At 47.9% G+C, this 18748-nt stretch overlaps 3 protein-coding genes across 6 annotated transcripts in view; all 3 read left to right on the forward strand.

Annotated features, from left to right (window-relative positions):
• The window catches only part of HOXA3 (homeobox A3), a 44382-nt gene that overhangs the window by 1076 nt on the left and 24558 nt on the right, over nt 1-18748 (forward strand). For 2 of the 4 annotated variants that reach the window (XM_076331280.1, XM_076331281.1), the window contains exon 2: nt 11173-11277. The exons of 1 other annotated variant lie outside the window; for it this stretch is intronic. The gene's annotated coding sequence lies outside the window, so the exon portion shown is untranslated. Of the gene's footprint in view, nt 1-703; nt 734-11172; nt 11278-18748 lie in introns of those variants that run through there. One more of the 4 variants, XM_076331282.1, reaches the window with a different exon arrangement.
• On the forward strand, nt 3403-5633 carry HOXA6 (homeobox A6). Its single transcript, XM_076331288.1, has 2 exons — nt 3403-3990; nt 5331-5633. The coding sequence occupies exons 1-2, from the start codon at nt 3555-3557 to the stop codon at nt 5588-5590; spliced, it is 696 nt and encodes a 231-aa protein (XP_076187403.1). The 5' UTR covers nt 3403-3554; the 3' UTR covers nt 5591-5633.
• On the forward strand, nt 7495-10320 carry HOXA5 (homeobox A5). Its single transcript, XM_076331287.1, has 2 exons — nt 7495-8277; nt 9243-10320. The coding sequence occupies exons 1-2, from the start codon at nt 7716-7718 to the stop codon at nt 9491-9493; spliced, it is 813 nt and encodes a 270-aa protein (XP_076187402.1). The 5' UTR covers nt 7495-7715; the 3' UTR covers nt 9494-10320.

The raw sequence follows: 18748 nt of genomic DNA on the forward strand, positions 1-18748 counted from the left end.
CCCCTTTCTCTCCTTGTTGTGACTGTTACGGTGCGGCGCTGGGGCGGGGGGAGCGGCGGCTGGCGGGCCGGTGCCCCGCGGTGTGTTCCGGCGGGGGGGAGCGGGGCCCCGGGGACGGCGCCCCCGAGACCCCCCGCCGCCGCCCGGCTCCGCTCCCGCCTCCTCATGGCGAATGAGCGGCTGGGAGCGCTTTAAGTGTTGGCCCCGGCTCTGCTTGTGCTGCCGGGCTGATAAAGCATTGCATTTGCATTGCATTGCGGTATCCGCCGGACTGGGGCTGCAGCGAGCGCCGGATTATTTATTGCGGGGCCGCGGGTGCTCAGTGCTGCCACGGCGTGGCGGAACGGCGGAGGCGGGCGCGGAGCGGAGCGGCCCCCGCAGCCCTTGGGAAGGGCAGAGCTGGGAGCCTGCGCTGCTCGGGGGAAACCCAAATAAAAGGCAAAAAAAAAAAAAAAAAAAAAAAAAAGAAAAGAAATCCGGCCTACCTTTCCTACGGGAGCGTCGGAGCTCGCCCCCCCCCCCCGCCCCCGGCAAGATGTTCCGGCAGGGCCGGCTCTGCCCCCTCCCCTTCCCTCCGCTTGTACCTCGGTGTGTGTCAACTGTAAAATATCACAGTGGGAGCTGGCTGAGGAGGACCCGCCCGCGTCCCCCCGGCCAGGCTCCCGGTACCCCGCCAGTCTAAACAACGGTTCTCCTTGCCCAAACTGTTTGGATTAGGAGCTATTAGTTAAAGGTTGGTTTTGGTGACGCTGCCGAGCATGAGATGGATTTGTAAGTGGTTTTATATACGAGGAGAAGGAGGCTTTTCAGCTTAAGAGGGTAACTGCCCCCCGCACCTGTACCCGAGGGTGGCTGGGGTTGCCGGCCGGGTTTTCGACGGGAGGAGGAAGGAGAAGTGCTTGGTGGTGGAGGTGCTGGGGGGTGCGGGGAATTCCGAAAACAAATAAAAGGCGGATGAAATACGTAGGTATCGCAAAGTGTGACTTTGTTGCGGTGGAAAAATGCAGCGGCCGGCTTTCTGCTTTCCAGGGTGGAAACGGTGGAGGGAAACTGCTGCGAAATGTGTCCGGGCAGGGCATTTCCCCGGCAGAGCTGGGGGGGGTAACAGATTATTGTAATTCGGGGTTTTCTGGGGGTAGGGGGAGGAGCGGAGAGGACGCCTGAATGTGACTGAAGCGGAGATTGCAGTGCAGATTGTTTAGCTGTCACTGTAACTACCCTAACACGACCCAGCCAGGCAAACGTGCACATTTCAGTCCTTTTAATATTACGGGATCAACGAAGAAATGTTTTCGCTGCCTGCGGTCAGGCTTTCGACACTTTGAATTGGACGCAAACAATAACTTGAAACAGAGGAAAGAAACAAAAAAGAAAAAGAGAGGGGGAAAAAAAAATCAGTCTGTAACCGATGCTATAAAATGTAAATATAGCTAAGCCTGGCGCGATTTTTTTTTTAATTTTCGTCTCCGTGTGATGGATTCAAACAAAAGACCGTCTGGCCACAACTTTTTAAAGTAGGGCCGGTGGGTTTCGCGTGCCCCGAGTATTCATTTTTCACGGTACGTTTTCGTTCTGACCTATGTTGGCGAAAATCTGCTCTTTTTAAAACCTCTTTGTATTTAGCGTGCTGTGTGCCCGTTTGCTGGTGTTTCCTCCTTTTTTAACTCCATTCGCATCGAGTGAAAAAAAAAAACAACTTTTTTCTGGAGAAGGCTGGCTTTCAGGGAATACACTTTTCTGAAATGACCTCCCAAAGCATGCAGCTAGTGAGCTGTAATTCTACCAGGTGTGTTTATGGATTAGCCGGCCTGAAGAGGTTAAGGAAGTTGGGGGAAAAAAAAAAAAAAATTGGAGGCAATCAACATCTGAATGTGAAAGTCCAGCTGAGACTGTGAACAATACAAACTATTGTGGAGAGATGTTTTAACTCACTACTGTTTTATAGGTATCGTAATCTGCCCCCGGAAATGAGACAAATAGTCTCCCAACAACAACAAAACTCCTTTGAAAGCTACTTTAGGAAACGGGGCTCGTACGAATGTCCCTTTTCGTCAGAGCGCGTTTAAAATTAGACTATTCAATCTGTCGTAATGGGCACGGATTATGAGTAAACACAGTTCGGACCGAACAACCTCATGTTATCTCCAGGAACTGCAGGGTTACGGCTGAATTAAAAGCGTCTCAGCGAATTTCATCAGCACTGTTACTGATGAAACTGTTACTGTTACTGTCCCTGCCCTGGGCCAAGAATTATATTTCCGCTATGGGGTAACTGCCATGTTGAAAAATGAAGGTGGAAATGTTTGTTTCATGGTTTGTGTGTTTTTTTTTTTTCTCCCCTCTTAAAGACACACATCCGCGTTTAATCAAATTATTCGGAGCAACAACGAAACCGATTGGCTTCTGCTGACTCATTAGCGGGGCTGTATTAATTAGTAATGGTCCTACTGGCTCGATTTTGAATCTGAGTGTTTGATTCCCTCGGCTCGACTCTGGCGGGGGGGGGGCGGACTCGGGGAGAAGAGACACGTGGAACTTTATCTGGGCTGCTCGGGGGGCGCCGGGAGCCCGCCCAGCCCTTCCCGGGGCCTCCTCGGGCACTTGGCGCAAAAGAGAAATCCCCCTCCCCAGAAGGCCACCGTTTCCTGCCCCAACCTCCGCGTTAATTAGGGGGCTGTTCATTAAGATAAGAGACCTCTTCCACGCCAGACGCGTTAGCCTCTCTCACAAAAGCTGTGTTCGGCGCTTGGGGCGGGCTCCCCGAGCTCCGAAGGGAAACCTCAGCGGAGGGGCTATTTAAAAAAAAAAAAAAAAAAAAAAAAAAAAAATCGCCCAAAACCTCCTGGATGCGATTGTGGCATCGCGGTGGGAAAATGGAGAGAGGGAGAGGCTGGGCCGCCCCCGCCCCCCCCCCCCCCGGCGCTGCGCGGCGCTCCGCTCCCCCTTTCACGTGCTCCCTCCGCTCCAAACTTTCCCCCCACAGCGTCCACCGCCGCCTCCCTCCGCCGGAGAGCCGGGGGCGGCTCGCCCGCCCGCCCTGCCCGCGGGGCCGCGCGGCTCCCTCGGGGGCGACGCGCCCGTCGTGGGGCCGCCAACTTTTAAGGGCGCCCCCCTACACACACCTCCAGCCGCCGGGAGGGGGGGGGGGTGTCCCCCTCCGCCGCTGTCACGCTGCCCGTGCTGCCTGCCTCTGCCGGGAATTATTACTATCATTATTACTATTATTACTAGTGGAATATTTTTCCTCCGGAGGGGCGGTGCCGCCCCGGGGGCGCGGCCGGTCCCCGCGGCGTTGCGCGGCGCTGCGCGGCGCGGCGCGGGGCGGCGCGGCGGGGCCGGGGCTGCCGGTAAGTTGGCGGCGCGGTGGCGGCGGCCCCGGGGGAGCGGGCGCCGCGCGCGCTCCCATTGGCCGCCCCGCCGTCAGCTGCTCCTATTTTCTGCTGTCGCTTTTGGCGCTCGGCCATCCAGAAACAAACCACTTCGATGACTCCTAATAGTTATCGCCAGATGTACTAATACACAACAAATCACGGTCCGGGAGAGGGGGAGAGCAAATGAGTTCCTATTTCGTGAATCCCACTTTCCCGGGGAGCCTGCCCGGGGGCCAGGACTCTTTCCTCGGGCAGATTCCCCTTTACCCGGCGGGCTATGATGCTCTCAGGCATTTTCCGGCTTCGTACGGGGCAAGCAGCCTGCAGGACAAGACTTACACCTCACCTTGTTTCTACCAACAGTCCAACACCGTCATTGCTTGCAATCGGGGTTCCTATGAGTACGGAGCCTCTTGTTTTTATTCGGACAAGGAAATCGGTAGCGCCTCTCCCTCCGGCAGTGGCAAACAGAGGGGGCCCGGGGACTACCTGCACTTTTCCCCCGATCAACAGTACAAATCCAGCGGCGTCCAAGCCAAAATTGTAAATGACGAAGGCACCGACCGGAAGTACACGAGCCCTGTTTACCCCTGGATGCAGCGGATGAACTCCTGCGCTGGTAAGGCATTTCGATGCAATCAAGGGGGGGGGGGGGGGGGGGGAGGAAGGAAAAGTTTCTTTCCCCAAGATTTTTTTTTTTTTTTTTTGGTTCTTAGATAAAGTCCAGACTGCTGGAGAGACACGGTTCCTGCAGGGCAATGTGTAACACGAAACCTTCCCAGGTTATTTTAGACCTGGCACGTTGGCACCCTGGGAACGGTGGCCGAGAGCCCGGCTTGTGGGTTCACTGGTGAAAGTTACTGGGGAATCCTTAGGAAGCAGGCAAAAAAAAAAAAAGGAAAAAAAAAGGGGGGGGGGGAAGGAGCAGAGCGGTTTTACCACTCTCCTAAAGCCACCCCGAAGCCTCTGCTCCGCTTCTTCATTGTCAGAGAGCGATGCAGGGAATATGCCCTCTGTACTGAGGATCCAATGCATTTGTGGCACATTCCTCCTCGCCCCCCTCCCCCAGCTCATTAGCCTGTAAGTATTGGATATTGAGAGCACGTTTCTGGGGCCGTGGGCGCACTCCCATGGCATCGCGGATTTTCTCTGACTTGCAAGTGAACTTCACGTAACTGAACTATTCTGTCCAGGAGTCGTGCTGGGGGGGAGGGTTGTGTTGGGGTGGCACTTATTTTTAATAATCCCATATTAAGACGTTTACTTCCAGTGTTTGCTAATGACTCCCCTCCTCTCCCCTCCTCCCGAGTTCATGTTTGCTGGACCGTGGGTCGCATTTCTTTTTTGGAAAGTTAAACTTTTAGCAAGACCATTCTGATGCTGCTTTGCATTCGAGGGCAATAAATTCCGGAGCAAATGGCAAAGGCTCTTCTATGATCTTTAGCTGATGTCTATAATTATACCCAAATTGCAGACCCTCCGTAGTCACAGCCATGGCAATGGAGTGTGTTTGTGTAAACACACCCGCATAGGCGTGCACACACACACGCGCACACACATGCGTGCAGCTCCCCGGATCGCACACGTGTGTGTGTGTGTGTGTGTGCGCGCGTGTGTGCGCGCACAGGCTCTCAACCCGCAGAGGGTAGACACTGCTCAGGGATTCACACGGGTGCTACCTACTTCACTTTCCCTAGGTCCGCCTTAAAGCCCCTTTGTATCCCCGTTACCCCACCACCGTCAGCACGCTGCACATCCGCATTTACAGCTGGTCAGGCAGGAGAAAAGGAAAAGAGGGACAAAAAAAAAAAAAAAAAAGCCTCCAGGAAACCAGAGCAGCCCACCCCCACCCCTCCCGTGATTGTGCCTGCAAAAGGAGGCAGAATATACTAACCGCGCTTTCTGGTCTGAAATCACTGGGCCCTGTCCAATGCGATCGTTTTGTCTTTACTTCTACAGGTACAGTATATGGAACTCATGGGAGACGAGGGAGGCAAACTTACACCAGATACCAAACGCTAGAGTTAGAGAAGGAATTTCATTTTAACAGATACTTAACCCGAAGACGACGTATTGAGATTGCAAACGCTCTCTGCCTTACTGAACGCCAGATTAAAATATGGTTTCAAAACAGGCGGATGAAATGGAAAAAGGAAAACAAATTCATAAATTCCACACAGCCCAGCAGCGAAGAAACAGAGGAGAAGTCAGGGGAGTAGAACCACGTTTAATAAACGCTACCAGGCCTTTCCTTAGCGCTTACGATTACTATTATTATTTACCTTGTGTTCCTTCTGCTACTGAAAACCTATAGGTTTGTCACAGTCTATTAATTCCCAAAAGGCTTGGTTAAAAGCTGTACATTTGCAATCATCTGTGACTTTCTTTAATATATGTGGAAGTCCTAGCTTTCGAGCTACAGGCATGTATGTATATAATCACCTTTCCAAAGCGTAGATGGTGTTGCTTAAAGTGTTAGAGAAATGGCCCAGATTTTTAAATATTTGAGGTGAGCATCTGTGTGTGGGTGACTGTCCCTGGCGTGCCTGTGTGAGAAGAGATAAGCGAGTGATTTTTTTTTTTTTTAAATTAGAAATGTTCATATTGTAGAAATACGAGAGATTTTAGAAAACCTTGGGTTTATGTTTTTGCTAACTCCCCCTATGTCGGGCCATCTCGTTATGCTGTGTTTGGGAGTTTATGGTCTGCAGGGGAGAAAAAAAAGTTTTACGCATGTATAAGATATTTAAATAGCAAAAAGAAGAAAAATCCTTTTAAAAAATCGTTGTACAAAACCCTGGGTATAAACTTGCAGTTAAAGCGAAGATAAATTGCAGGGGGAATTTTTAAATGCCGCTAAACTGCCTAATCTGCACTACTAGTATTAAAGTAAAAACTCGGCGTTAAACTTCAGGGGAAGGGAGGGAAGAGGTTTTGAAGCAGGCGAATTTCTGTGGTTCCCGTTGAGCTTACACTGAGGTTTCGGCGAGTTCAACTCTACACTGAAGGGGCTTTGAATTATGGACTACATTTCTTGGGGCTCCGTGGGCTTGGGTCGATCTTTCTTTCTTTTCTTTTTTTTTTTCTTTTTTTTTTTCTTTATTAAAAGAAAAGCGTCTGTCGTATTAAATCGGGGATCTTCTTCCCCGCTTTTGTAGTATCTTAATTCACATTCGCATTTCTTAGCACTGGAAAAAATAAATAGATACTCTAAAGAAAAGTAGCTGCCATAAAATGCTTCGACTTCGAGTTCTGTATAAGTAAAATAAGCGCAGCGAAAATATTGATTAATATATACGTTATATCTCTATATTATATTGTGTGTGCGTGAGTGTGCGTGTGAAGCTGTGTACAAATACACTTGTATACGCATCAAGGCTCTTTTGTTTGGAAGGCAGCGCATTTTGGGCTACCGCTCTAAATATTTTAAAAGCCAAATCTGGAAAATACTAATGCAAAATGGCTACCGCCGCATTTAGATTTTTTTTTTTTTTTCCGAGAGGCGGAAAAATAGCGGCGGCCGTAAAGCCGCCTGGAATTTGACCCCCTAGTTGGAAAAACGCTGCACGATATTTATCTTTCATAGGTACCTGCCATTTCAGATCGGCAGGACCCGGGCGCCTCTCGAAACCTCCGGCACGGGAAAAAGGGGGGGGGGGGGCGAATTATATATATATAATTATATATATGTAAAAAAAAGGGACATAAGCGTTGCCAGCATCCGAGGGCGGATCATGTAGGCTTTGTGAACCGGTGTAAGTAAGCCTCGCGCGGAGGAGAAAACAGGCGCATAGCGGATCGCTGTCTGCACGCAAGGCTCTCCGGCGGCCGGGGTGGGGGGGCAAGCCCCGCCGGCCCCGCAGCCTCGCCGCCGGCCGCCGGCGACGCCGGCGGCCGCGGCGGCGGCGGGCGCGGTGTCGGCGTGCCCCGCTCCGCTCCGCGCCGCTCCGCGCCGCTCCGCGCCGCCGTCGGGGGCCGTCACCCCGGGCCGACCCCGCGGAGCCGCCGCCATCCCCCGCGCCGCCAGCGGGTGGCGCTGGAGGCCGGCGGACGGGCGGGCGGCGGCGGCGGCGGCGCGCGGCGGCGGCGCGCCCCGGGCCGCCCGCGCCCTCCCAGCTCCCCCACCAGTGCACGAGTTTACCTCTAGAGGTCATCAGGCAGGATTTACGACTGGACAACAAAAGCACGTGATGCGAAGCCGTACCCCATATTTGGGTGCCTACGTAGGAGGGAACCAAGTACATGTCCCAGTCATTTCCATAATTCATCATAAATTGTGCAAGGGTGCTATAGACGCACAAAACGACCAAGAGCCACAAATCAAGCACACATATCAAAAAACAAATGAGCTCTTATTTTGTAAACTCATTTTGCGGTCGCTATCCAAATGGCCCGGACTACCAGTTACATAATTATGGAGATCACAGCTCGGTGAGCGAGCAATACAGGGACTCCGCCAGCATGCACTCCGGCAGGTACGGATACGGCTACAATGGCATGGACCTCAGCGTCGGGCGCTCTGCTTCCACCCACTTTGGTGCCAATGAGAGACCCCGCAGTTACCCGGCCAACACCACCTCTGCCTCGACAGAGCCCAGGTACAACCAGCCCGCGACGTCTTCCCACTCGCCTCCCCCTGACCCTCTGCCCTGCACCGCCGTGGCCGGTTCGCCTGTCAGCGAGAGTCACCACGGGGTGAAAAACTCCCTCGCCAACTCCACCAGCACTTCGTCCAATTCCAGCAGCAACACGCACATCAGCAGAGACGGGGTTGGCACCTCGTCCGGGACTGAGGAAGACACTCCAGCAAGCAGCGAGCAGGCAAGTGCCCCGACCGACCAAAGCACAGCCCAGCCTTCACAGCCCCAGATCTACCCCTGGATGCGAAAACTGCACATAAGTCATGGTAAAGCAAATACCCTGTTCTTTCTTTATTTCTCTGGAGGAAAAGGAGGATTTAATGTAAACCGGGTGGCTGCGCCGAGCAAGGTCGGGGAGAGGGGGAGAGGAGGGCGTGAGAGCGGGCAGCCTCCGCGCACAGCACAACTCTGCTCGCAGGGCAGCACGCTCCCTTCTCTGGGCGAGTCCCCCCCATAAGAAAAAAACGCCCGGCCCCAAAAACACAGCCCGCCTGGCTCCCAGCGCCGGCCCCGGCGGGCAGCGGGGGAGCAGAAAGCGCCTTCCCGAAGGGGGATCGGGAGCAGAGGCTGCTCCCGGCTCTCCTCTGGAAGGGGGATCCTCCAGTGGGAACGGCGCGGCTGACCCCATTTATTTTGCCGAGCCTTATTAAAAAGAGAATAGGAGAGGGCGAGGAGGGCAGTTTTCACTGCTGGGAAGCCGTGGGGGAGGGGGGGCGAGTCGCCCCAAACTCCGGGCAGCGGGCTTGAGGGGCGCGGGGAAGCGGAGCAACTTTCAGCCCCGGGTACCTGCCCTGCCCTCGCTGCTGGGGGAGCAGCCGGGGGCTCGCTGCCTCCCAGAGCCTTTTCCAGCTCAGCCGTGGGAAAGAGCTGCACGCTTCAGCTTTGCTCTCCCCGCCCTGAAAGCCCAGCTAGCAGCAGAGGCGTCCTCCAAACCGGCTTATCTGGGGGAGCTGGGGGGGGGGGGTTAGCCTTCAGGAAAAAAAAAAAAAAAAAGCAATTTGAAAAAATCGAACCCCAAATCCAAGCGAAAACTTACCGAGACCACCAAATCCCCCTCCCCCAAGGCTTTCCTAAAAGGGACTGGAGGGGGAAACTTGTTGAGCGTTTATCCAAAGCAGAAACAAAACCAAGCAGGACTGAGGATAACGGTCCTGGTCGCTGGTAGCTGCAATAAAACACGAAAGCTCCGAGTGGCTGCTGAGAATCTAAATCATGTACTTTTCTCTTCCAGACAACATAGGGGGACCAGAAGGGAAAAGGGCTCGGACTGCTTACACCCGCTATCAGACCTTGGAGCTGGAAAAGGAATTTCACTTCAATAGATACCTGACCCGCAGAAGAAGGATTGAAATAGCACATGCTCTTTGCCTCTCAGAGAGACAAATAAAGATCTGGTTCCAAAACAGGAGAATGAAATGGAAAAAGGATAATAAGCTGAAAAGTATGAGCATGGCAGCTGCAGGAGGGGCATTCCGTCCCTAAGCGTTTGATCAATTAAAAGTACTGAGCAGTATTAGCTGACCCTGCGTCTCATGTCAGTACTAAGTTGACTTTCTAAAACTTCCTTGTGTTACTTCTGTGAAGAAACCCTGTTCTTGTCGCCCTTATTCATCTTTTAATCATGAGCCTGTTTATTACCATTCTCTCGCGTGTATAAGTAGATCTGCTTTTATCGTACATTTCTTTGTCTTGAATGGCTTTGTCTTGAAAAAAAATAATAGATGTTTTAACTTATTTATATGAAGCGAGCTGTGTTACTTGAAGTAACTGTTAAAACAAAACAAAACTAAACAAAAAAGAACAAAAAAAAGAAGGTAAAAAAAAGGAGAGAGAGAAAGAAACCCTCCCCCGGTTTAGTACAAATGTTATGTGTTGCACTCAACCTGCTTAACTGTGCATGTGTGGTCAAGTGTTAATGTCTGTATAGCTCCAAGCTGTTAAAAATATTTTTATTCAAACTACCTATATAATTCCTGTGTAATTAATGCTGTTGTAGAGGTGAAATGATGAAATCAACTGAACTTGTCCTACGTGTAGTGAATAGTGAATCTGTGACGAAAACTGTGATTCCAAGCAGTATGTCCTTGCTGTGCCTTTGTATATGACTCTTTGCACGAACTCTTAGAAGTGGCTCTTATTAAGCGCAGCTTCTGTGATGTATGTTTTTTGTGAACAAAGTTACAAATATAGTCAAAGTCCGGCTGTTTGAGCAAACTGTGATCAGCTTTTTTTTTTTTTTTTTGTATTTGTTTTTAAAAAAACCTGACTGGAAATCAACAAAAAAAAAATAAACTTTCTATTGTAAAGTTTTCGTGGTCTGGTTTGTGCAAGGCAAGAAGTTGTGCTTCCTGATTTGCCTCTGAAAAAAATATTATCCCGTGCAGAGTTCGTAATAATATTTTACCTGGCTCCTGCTGCACGTTGGAAATGGCAGAGGCTGCGATTGTCCGCTACCAGAATTTTTAATTGAAAGTTTGACCAGAAGTTCCTCCTTACTGGTTTCTCGCTAGGTGGAAAGCTGCATCGCAGGACCACAATCAACACCCTTTGTGGGTGAATCAACTGTTAGCTGTTTGCTGATGGTTGAGAAAAACCCCCATGTGCTTTGTTAAAACACGCTGCTAACTCCAAGACGTGTTTGCATCGCTCTAGAATTTCTCCTGTGGTTTCATTAAGTATATTTGCAGGACAGCCACGTCCGAGCCCTCTGCGTCTATTACTAACCCTCGCTAGCCACATTCCCACTTTTCACCCTTTAAAGATTTTTGGTTTTCTTCGCTACAATTAGTTTGCTATAAACGTAATGTTACTTACCCCATCAGAGCTTGAATGGTTAACTCTTCCGAGCTTCTAAGAGCAACTAAAGATTTGCACATTTACTGACTGGTTACATTGATGCCTTCCCTTAAAAGTTATAAAACAGTAAACTTTATAAACCCCAGTTCCGGCTATATGACATTTGGGTGCCAAATGAATAGGGTTTTGTCTATGAATTAGATCGTAAAATCATCCATAGCACAGACAGATAGGCTCACTGGCTATAAAAAGTCACGTGGTGCCATTAAAGTAAGTTTTATGGTTTTGGGGAGTTGACATCCAACATTATATACCACATAACATATAATCTCACTGACGCTGGACTTCATTTGACTCTTTTGCAGGCTACGTGTGCCTCCTGGCCATTCAAATTGTCAGGTTTAGGGACAGAAGTATCCAAACCACAAGTTCTCAATACTGTGTGAAAAATGGCTCCTTGCAAGTCAAAGGTAAGTTTTGTGCACAAGTTCCTTAAAGTTTATTTGTACAGTGGGGAAGCCGAGGCTCCCACTCGCTCTCGCTGCCTCTCGCCTCTCTCTTTCTTTCTCTTTCTCTTTCCCTTCCTCTCCGCCTGGAGCTTTTCAGGACGGTCCCACCGAGCCCGAGAGGCAGGATCAACCACTAATGATCCAGGTTGCGCTGCAAGTCCCCCCCATCCCTTCCCTCGCAGCAGCAGCTAGCTCTCTATTTTAACGATCAAATCAAAGTAAACCACAATAAGCGACTTTGGCAGAGATGGATTTTGGGGCCTAGCTTTAATCACTTTGACTACCGCAGAACATAATTACTTCCTTTGCTCCAATAGACTCTCCAAGTTTGGAGAGGTTTTGTTTAGCAACGAGTAGTTACTGCAGGCGATTAAAAAAGGGGGAAACAAAATAGAGAGGGCTTGATATTATCTGGGCAGTGTCTTATGTAGGCATGATAGAGTTGGAGGCGTGCTGATATGGTAATAATCTTCGGATTGGTGAAATATGTTGCACATCAGAGCTAGTATTAAAATGGCACAGACTGTACTGGAGCACTTAAGATTCCTATTTTCTGCATGGGGTTGTGCAGAAAGCTTTAGCTATGTATATATGTCCATCTGCGAGCGCGTAGTGTGTTTCGGGGATGCGCATGTATAACGTTGCTTTAACTTTTTCCAGATATATTTATATTGCATAAATATAAATATATTTAAATTATGTGCCTGTGTGCATGCATGTACAAATCGATGTATACGCCTGTATAAAGCCGTGCACATGCATATGTGTGCCTAATATCGATGTATTTATGTATACAAAGGGTGTGTACGCGTGTATACATATATACGTTCCTGTGACTTTTTTTTTTTTTTAAGCGAACCAATTGACTGTAACTTGTAGCATTAATACAAGAGACTACAGGTCATTAGAGTGCTGCAAATTATGAAATACGGGCTTGGTTTATTGAAGATTGTAAATATCCCCCTAGCTCTGCTCTCTCCCTCTCTGCCTTATATTGCTGGCTGCCATTGTGGGGTAGGCCCCAGCTGCGTGTTTACTTCAACATTCTTTTTATTTAAGTGGACTGTTCTCACTAGAGTGTGATTACTCAGCAATAAACTTTATGGCCGGATTTAACTTTAGTCTTTGAATTTCCAGGACTTGAATGAAAGGGTGAAAGGAACTGTCTTTCTCTGGGTAGCATTAAGGCCTGATCCTTACCCTCAGAGCTGTTACTTAGTCGAGTGATCTCGGGGGGTGCAGACCGACTAGTCAGGGGCTAGGGAAGAGATTTGAGAATTGCCTCCAAAATCTATCTATCTATCTATCTATCTATCTATCTATCTATCTATCTATCTCTCTCTCCAAACCAGCTGTGAGTATCTCTTTCTCTGCTCAGGTTTAGAGTAGTAGGGATTCAGCAGATCGCATTGTTTTCCTTCACGTGTCATAAAGTCGGGTTTGCAAAAAACCGGGGTGGTTTGACGCGAGCTGGGAGATGGGCTTTGTTTTATTTCGCTAGTGCTATCCCGTTTGAATATTGCGGTTTAGACTGTATCTGCTATTGCGAGCAAAAATGAGAGAAAGGCACAGTGGTACAGGAAGGTAAGGTTGTTGTGTACCTCTGCAAGGTCTGCACATTGCTGACTGATTCCTATTTTTAATTTATTTGCCTTCAACGTTAGAGAAACGGTAGTATATAAGGCTGGTTCAGCTCAAAGATCTCACAGTTTTGCAAATATTTAATAATTAGAGTCAACCCCCTGTGTAAGATAAATGGAGTCCGAAGCCTTTGTGTCTGTGTATCTTCCTATGAACACTAAACAAACACATATTCATGTACTTCATATTAAAAAAATGGGAAAGGCTTTAAAAGTGCACATCCAAATGCACATTTGAAAATCATTTCCGTAATAAACAGCTGGCGATTTTATAGTACACTAGCTGTCACATTTTCGTCAATAGGAATACCAGAAAGTTATATATGATAGGCGTGTATTGTATTATATGCCATAAAATTTTATAGTTTGAGGCAAAGGCATGAAAACCTTTTAAAAGTTTGGGCTTCATTTATATACGGGTCCTTTTCCAAGAAAAATCCTTCCTTGTAAACGGGAATGATACTAGACACAAACCATTCGCGATTACTCAATATTCAACAACACCGCGTTATTTGAATTATCTGGTGAACATAGAAACACACACGCACACCCGTTCGACTAATATTTTAGGAACCTGGCTATCATCGCAGACTGTAATTTTTCATTGTCTAGAGCGAAAAGATTTGCTACTACATATTTTCACGTTTTTGAATGTGGCTTCTAGAGCATATTCCACGTAAAGCAGTGTAGAGAGATTCAAGAACTACGGGAAAGAAAAATATCCCCAAACCCGCAAGCATATAAACCCGCCCGTACTGCAAGGAACTCTCTAACAACAAAAGAAAGTTAGCTAGAAATGACAACTTCTCCATATTTCTGGCCCTGCCCTGTCCTAAGCAGCACAGTTGAAGCCATTCAAATCCAGAAACACATTAAGATTTTCTAATCCGCTTTGAAATTTGAAATTCAAACAACCCCAGACTGCCGAACTCTACCAAAATTTTCCCAGGTCCTAATTGTTTTCCGAGGGAAAATGTCATGGAGAATAATCGCTGGGAATCGAGAGAGAGGTCTTATCTGCGCACATTATTTTTCTGCTGTGTTTGGGGGATTAATGCGTGCGAGTTTGTTTTACTTTAGGCATGGCAAGTGGCGTTCTGCGCATTGAAATGTAGTTTACCTAATCCTTTGAAAGAAATACTTGAGTGTAGTGTGTCATGTCTAAGCGTAAGGCCAATTAAAGATTAGGCAACTCTCTTAATGTGTGTAACTAGTGACTTTGCAAGGCATAACTTTCTCTAAACCAGAAGTATAACAATCCGATGGAAAGTCATCCGTAAATTACAGCTCTGCAGCCTTGCCTAAGCCCTGCAAACGCCCTAATTGCAGAACATTACGGGGAAATTATTATTCTGCCATTTCCTTACATTTAATAAGTGTGTATCTGTGGAAGGGTGACAATAGAGGGGTTTGCAATCTGCTCCATGGGAAATTGAATGGAACAGATCATGAGGGGCGGATCAGGAGGTTTCGATTTCAAACCCTGGATACTGGAGCAATGCCTTTTCCCTCCCCGCAAATACAGATTTAACGCATTAAATGCAGACATAAGTAAATCTCCTGACCAAGTTAAGACATCGCTCTGCTTTCTTAGCTCTTTCTCTTTCCTGCCCTTAAAACCTCCCCGATTTGTTGCCAGAGTTGCTAGCCAGAGCGCAGAAACACAGCTCCCACGGCTGCCTGGTCATCTTTGAAAATATTATCCCTTTCAAATTAAAGCATCCTCACTAATGTCTCTCTGGAAGGCAAATACTCATGGACCATCACAGTCACATGTTCCTGCAGCTACACGCACAAACAATATCACATCTGACATAGAGAGCGTGTAAAATTTGCAAGGATTTCACCTTATAGCACGCATAAGGAATCTTTCCTATACCCCCTCCCCAAAAAAATGTCTTTTCAATAATAATATTTGCTATGAAGGTTATTGGGTAATTATTGCAATTTTGTGGAACAGTCCTTGCTTGAGGTGAAGTCTGTCTCTGGATAACAAATGGCAGCCCGTGCAGTTCACTGCCAGGTTAAGTAAATGCAGAAAAGATAAATCTGCACACCCTAGGAATCACCAGCAGAGCTCGCTTTAGACCAAGTTCACAGTCAACTCGTTTGCCTAGACAAGGCTTCGCAAACAATTAGAGTTGTTTCTTTATGTTTAAATCAAGGAGAAATGACTAAGACCCTCGCAGCAGAGAGCTGCAGCTTTTCCCCCAACGCTCGTCGCTACATTCCTTCCAACCTCACGCCCAGAACTTACCCAGCATTTCACCTGCAATTGTAACCATATAGCGCCTTTGAGTAACAGGCTTCCCTCCAACGCTGCCGAAAGGCTGTGCAAACTGATTTAACAGCACTTTACAAAGCTGCGAGATTAAAGAAAAGGAAGAAAAAAAAAAAGGCAATAATTAAAAATGCAAAAGTATCCGATTTCTCAACAGCAAGAAGAAGGAAAAAGAAAAAAGCCCTTAGAAAGCTGGGGGAAACGGCAGAACTATTGAAACAAACAGTGCGAGTCTCTTACTCCTAAAAGAAGCTGCATAGCTTTTGTATATCTTTGTGGTTAAGGGCGTTACAACTGCAGGTCAAAAAGTTGAGGGTCAAAAGTTTACGTTTTGCACCACTCTTAGTCATTCGCCCAGACAGAGTTTGATGTCAATGTTATAGCCGAGATCTTGACTATCAGCACAAAAGATAAAATAGCTTTGAGTTACGTGTGTATCACAGTATGGACTCCAGGTGAACCCTACTGGCTGAATGACCTCAATTACCGAGGAAAGGATAGAAAATTCCTCTTTTCAAGAGTAATACACGTTGTATTTCATCTTGAATTATCGGCCGCATTTGTGTCTGAATACCTCGGGTTCAGCCGCGGCAGGTAAACACGCGTGTTACCCCCACAGCAGCCGCTGATGCTGCCTCCTCCGAGAGTCAGGTAGCAAAATGTTTCGCCCTTGTTTATTATATAATAACCTGCTTTAAGAGGTTTAACGGTAAGCCTTCTCACTTTGCAAAATGGCACGAAGATAAGATAGGAGCGAAGCTATTAACGCGTGTATCGATCCTAGCCGCGCCTTTGTTTTTGCTCTCATTTCTGTAGCGACCGCTAAACTGTGCTTAAACAGGACATGCCGGAGAGAATCAGGGTTATATGTTTGGTCCGAAGGAGCTCGTTTAAAATGCGGAGCGGTGTGGCCATGGTGTGCTTCCGATGGAAAATGTTGCGGAGAAGCTGGCGCCCTGCGCCGCTCCGTGATTTGGAGGGATCTCACAGCCTTCTGGAATTACCCGAGGCAGCGGTTCCCAGGGAAATGGGGAGCAGGGAGAGTTGTTTTCCCTCCCTCCCCCCCCCCCCTTCACCCCAAATAAAAAGTTTAGTGGAATTTCTTTGCGCAGAGAGTTGTTCCCACATTGCTGGGATTTTTTGTTCCTCGGTGTTGAAGCTTTAGCTCCTCGCTTAGGCGTGTCTGTAGGGAGAACTGGCCAATATCGCACAGGGAATTTCATTCTGGGGGAGATCACAGCAAACCGGGTTGAGCCTGAAATGATGAGGATGAGAGGTCGATGGAAGAGGGAAAGGATATTCCCAAATATTCATAAGCGGATATGAAAGGTGTGGAGGAGGGGACAGGGCGACGAGGAAGTCCGAGAAAGAGCGCACCTCACCCCCATCCATGCATAGCTGCCTTTCGACCCCAAGGCAGGAGGCTACACCGGCCTCTGTGTGGCTGGTACGCGTGAATTATTTGCCAGAGACACAGCTGGGTCGTGGCAGTCGAGCGCTATTTCTTGGGAACAAATATACCGGGGGTTAGATTTCAGATTAGCCAAGGTGACTGTTGGAGATTTTGCCCGAAGTACCTGCTGAAGCCTGGAAAGTATATAACGCAAGTGTGTGCTCGGCGTGCAGACGTGGTTCACAAGTTGCTGCTGTTGCTCACTTGTAGCGAGCCCTGGCATTGCACGTTTGGGGAGCCTGCCCTCGCTTGAGATAGTATATAACCTTTCACATCCAGAGTATTTATTTGGTGTTAGAGCGAAGCCTGATAACAGGCTAAAAACCGTAGCCAAATATCTATTTTGTTAGAGAAGAGCAGGCGGATTGTTTCCAAGAATAACAATGCGTCTTTGATATACCCAGAACGAAAGCTGTTACTATAACCGGCTTACTCAAGAGTAGGTGACCGAAATCCATTTGCTTCCTCACCAAAACAATTAGTGGCTCGAATTCCATATTTTCAATCTGGTTTAGAATAAAAATATCAATGAGAATATTTTCAAATAAGTTGAAACTGCGACTTCAGTAAACATTGACTCTTCTGAATTGTTGTTTGAATTATTCCTTTAAAAAAAAAAAAAAAAGGCAACAACCTGGAGCAGAACAGTTAATAATTTGAGACGAACTCTTTCTGTCCTTTCACTCTCTGCATTCAGCACATTGCTCTCTGGCGTGGAAGGTCTGCTCAAAAGACCATTCATTTAAAATCCGGGCACAAATCACATTTTACGTGTGTTTATTTAACCGCGCCAGGACAGAGAGAGCAAATCCCGCCAACCATCCCGTTGTTAAGAAGAGCCCCGCTGCCGGAGAAGTCACCGCTTTTACCAAATGCTGAACTTGGGGCAAAACTGCGAGCATTGCCCCGGCAGCAACCATAGGAAAGGAGCGCTCCCGCCCGCGGAGGCAGGCGCAGCCTCGGGGGCTGCATCATTCCCAGGAACAAAGGAGGGAATACAGTCGATACATTCCATAACGTTTACATTTTCCCGCGATTTTTTCTTAATTTTCCCTTAGAAGTAGTGACCTGGGCAAAGCACCCCGCTATCTAAAAGACACTGTTATAGCCCTTTTAGAAAAACTAAGTCCAAGGCCGAGGTGAACTTCAGGTCACCGCGTCTAACAAATATGAAAATGTCGCCTGGTGAAGGGCACGCCTTGTTATTTAACAAAGACTGTCAATGTGTAAGATTAATAAGAAACAAAATGCACACGGTGTCACTTTTCGGTCACTTTGAAACTTGGGACAGCCTCGCATTCAAGAGGGGAAAGCTGGGGCTAAATATATTCAAAATGGTTCAAATCAAATTCAAACCAGGCTGCTAGTGCGATTCTTCCTCCTCCTACCGCTCTCGGTGGAGGATGCCCGGGCACGGCGAAAGGTTGACTTGAATTATTATTATTATTATTATTATTATTATTATTATTATTATTATTATTATTATTATCGTTGTTGTTGTTGTTATTGTTATTACTATTCTTGATGTTAGTATTATTTTCTCTTTCGGGGTAATTACGTTTTAGCCGCGCATGTGGAGGGTGGCAGGAGTGCTTGCCTCTTTCACAAGAAAAAGGGGGATCCCCCTTTCCCCCCTCTGTATGAGGGGGTATGTATGAGGTCGGCTCTTCTGGGCGCATGGAAATTAACTCCCTCTCAACTTAATTCCAGTGGGCTCCCCATCTCCTCCTCGGCCAGCCTCGGCCAGGAAACTCTCGCTCCTTTATTAACTGGTTAAAGTCTCCTTCGCGAGAAATCGAGCCTTTAGTCCTTCTGGAAAAATAAGGGAGCTGGCCTATTTTTCCTCTCCTTTTCTTTCTTTGAGAGCTTGGGATGATGCTACAAGTTTGTTAAAGGGAAGTACCGGGGAAAAAAAGGGTTTCTGAGATTGTTTATTACAGCCATAAATCTTGCAGTAAAATGTCGAAATGGCCGTGTGCAAGATAACACTTGGTGGTCTTGGCCGGGTTCTTGTTTATGATAGCAAAACCACAAAGACATGGAACAGGCCTTTTGGAG

This window comes from Aptenodytes patagonicus, chromosome 2 (genome assembly GCF_965638725.1).
Source record: "Aptenodytes patagonicus chromosome 2, bAptPat1.pri.cur, whole genome shotgun sequence".
In the NCBI taxonomy this organism is placed as follows: domain Eukaryota; kingdom Metazoa; phylum Chordata; class Aves; order Sphenisciformes; family Spheniscidae; genus Aptenodytes; species Aptenodytes patagonicus.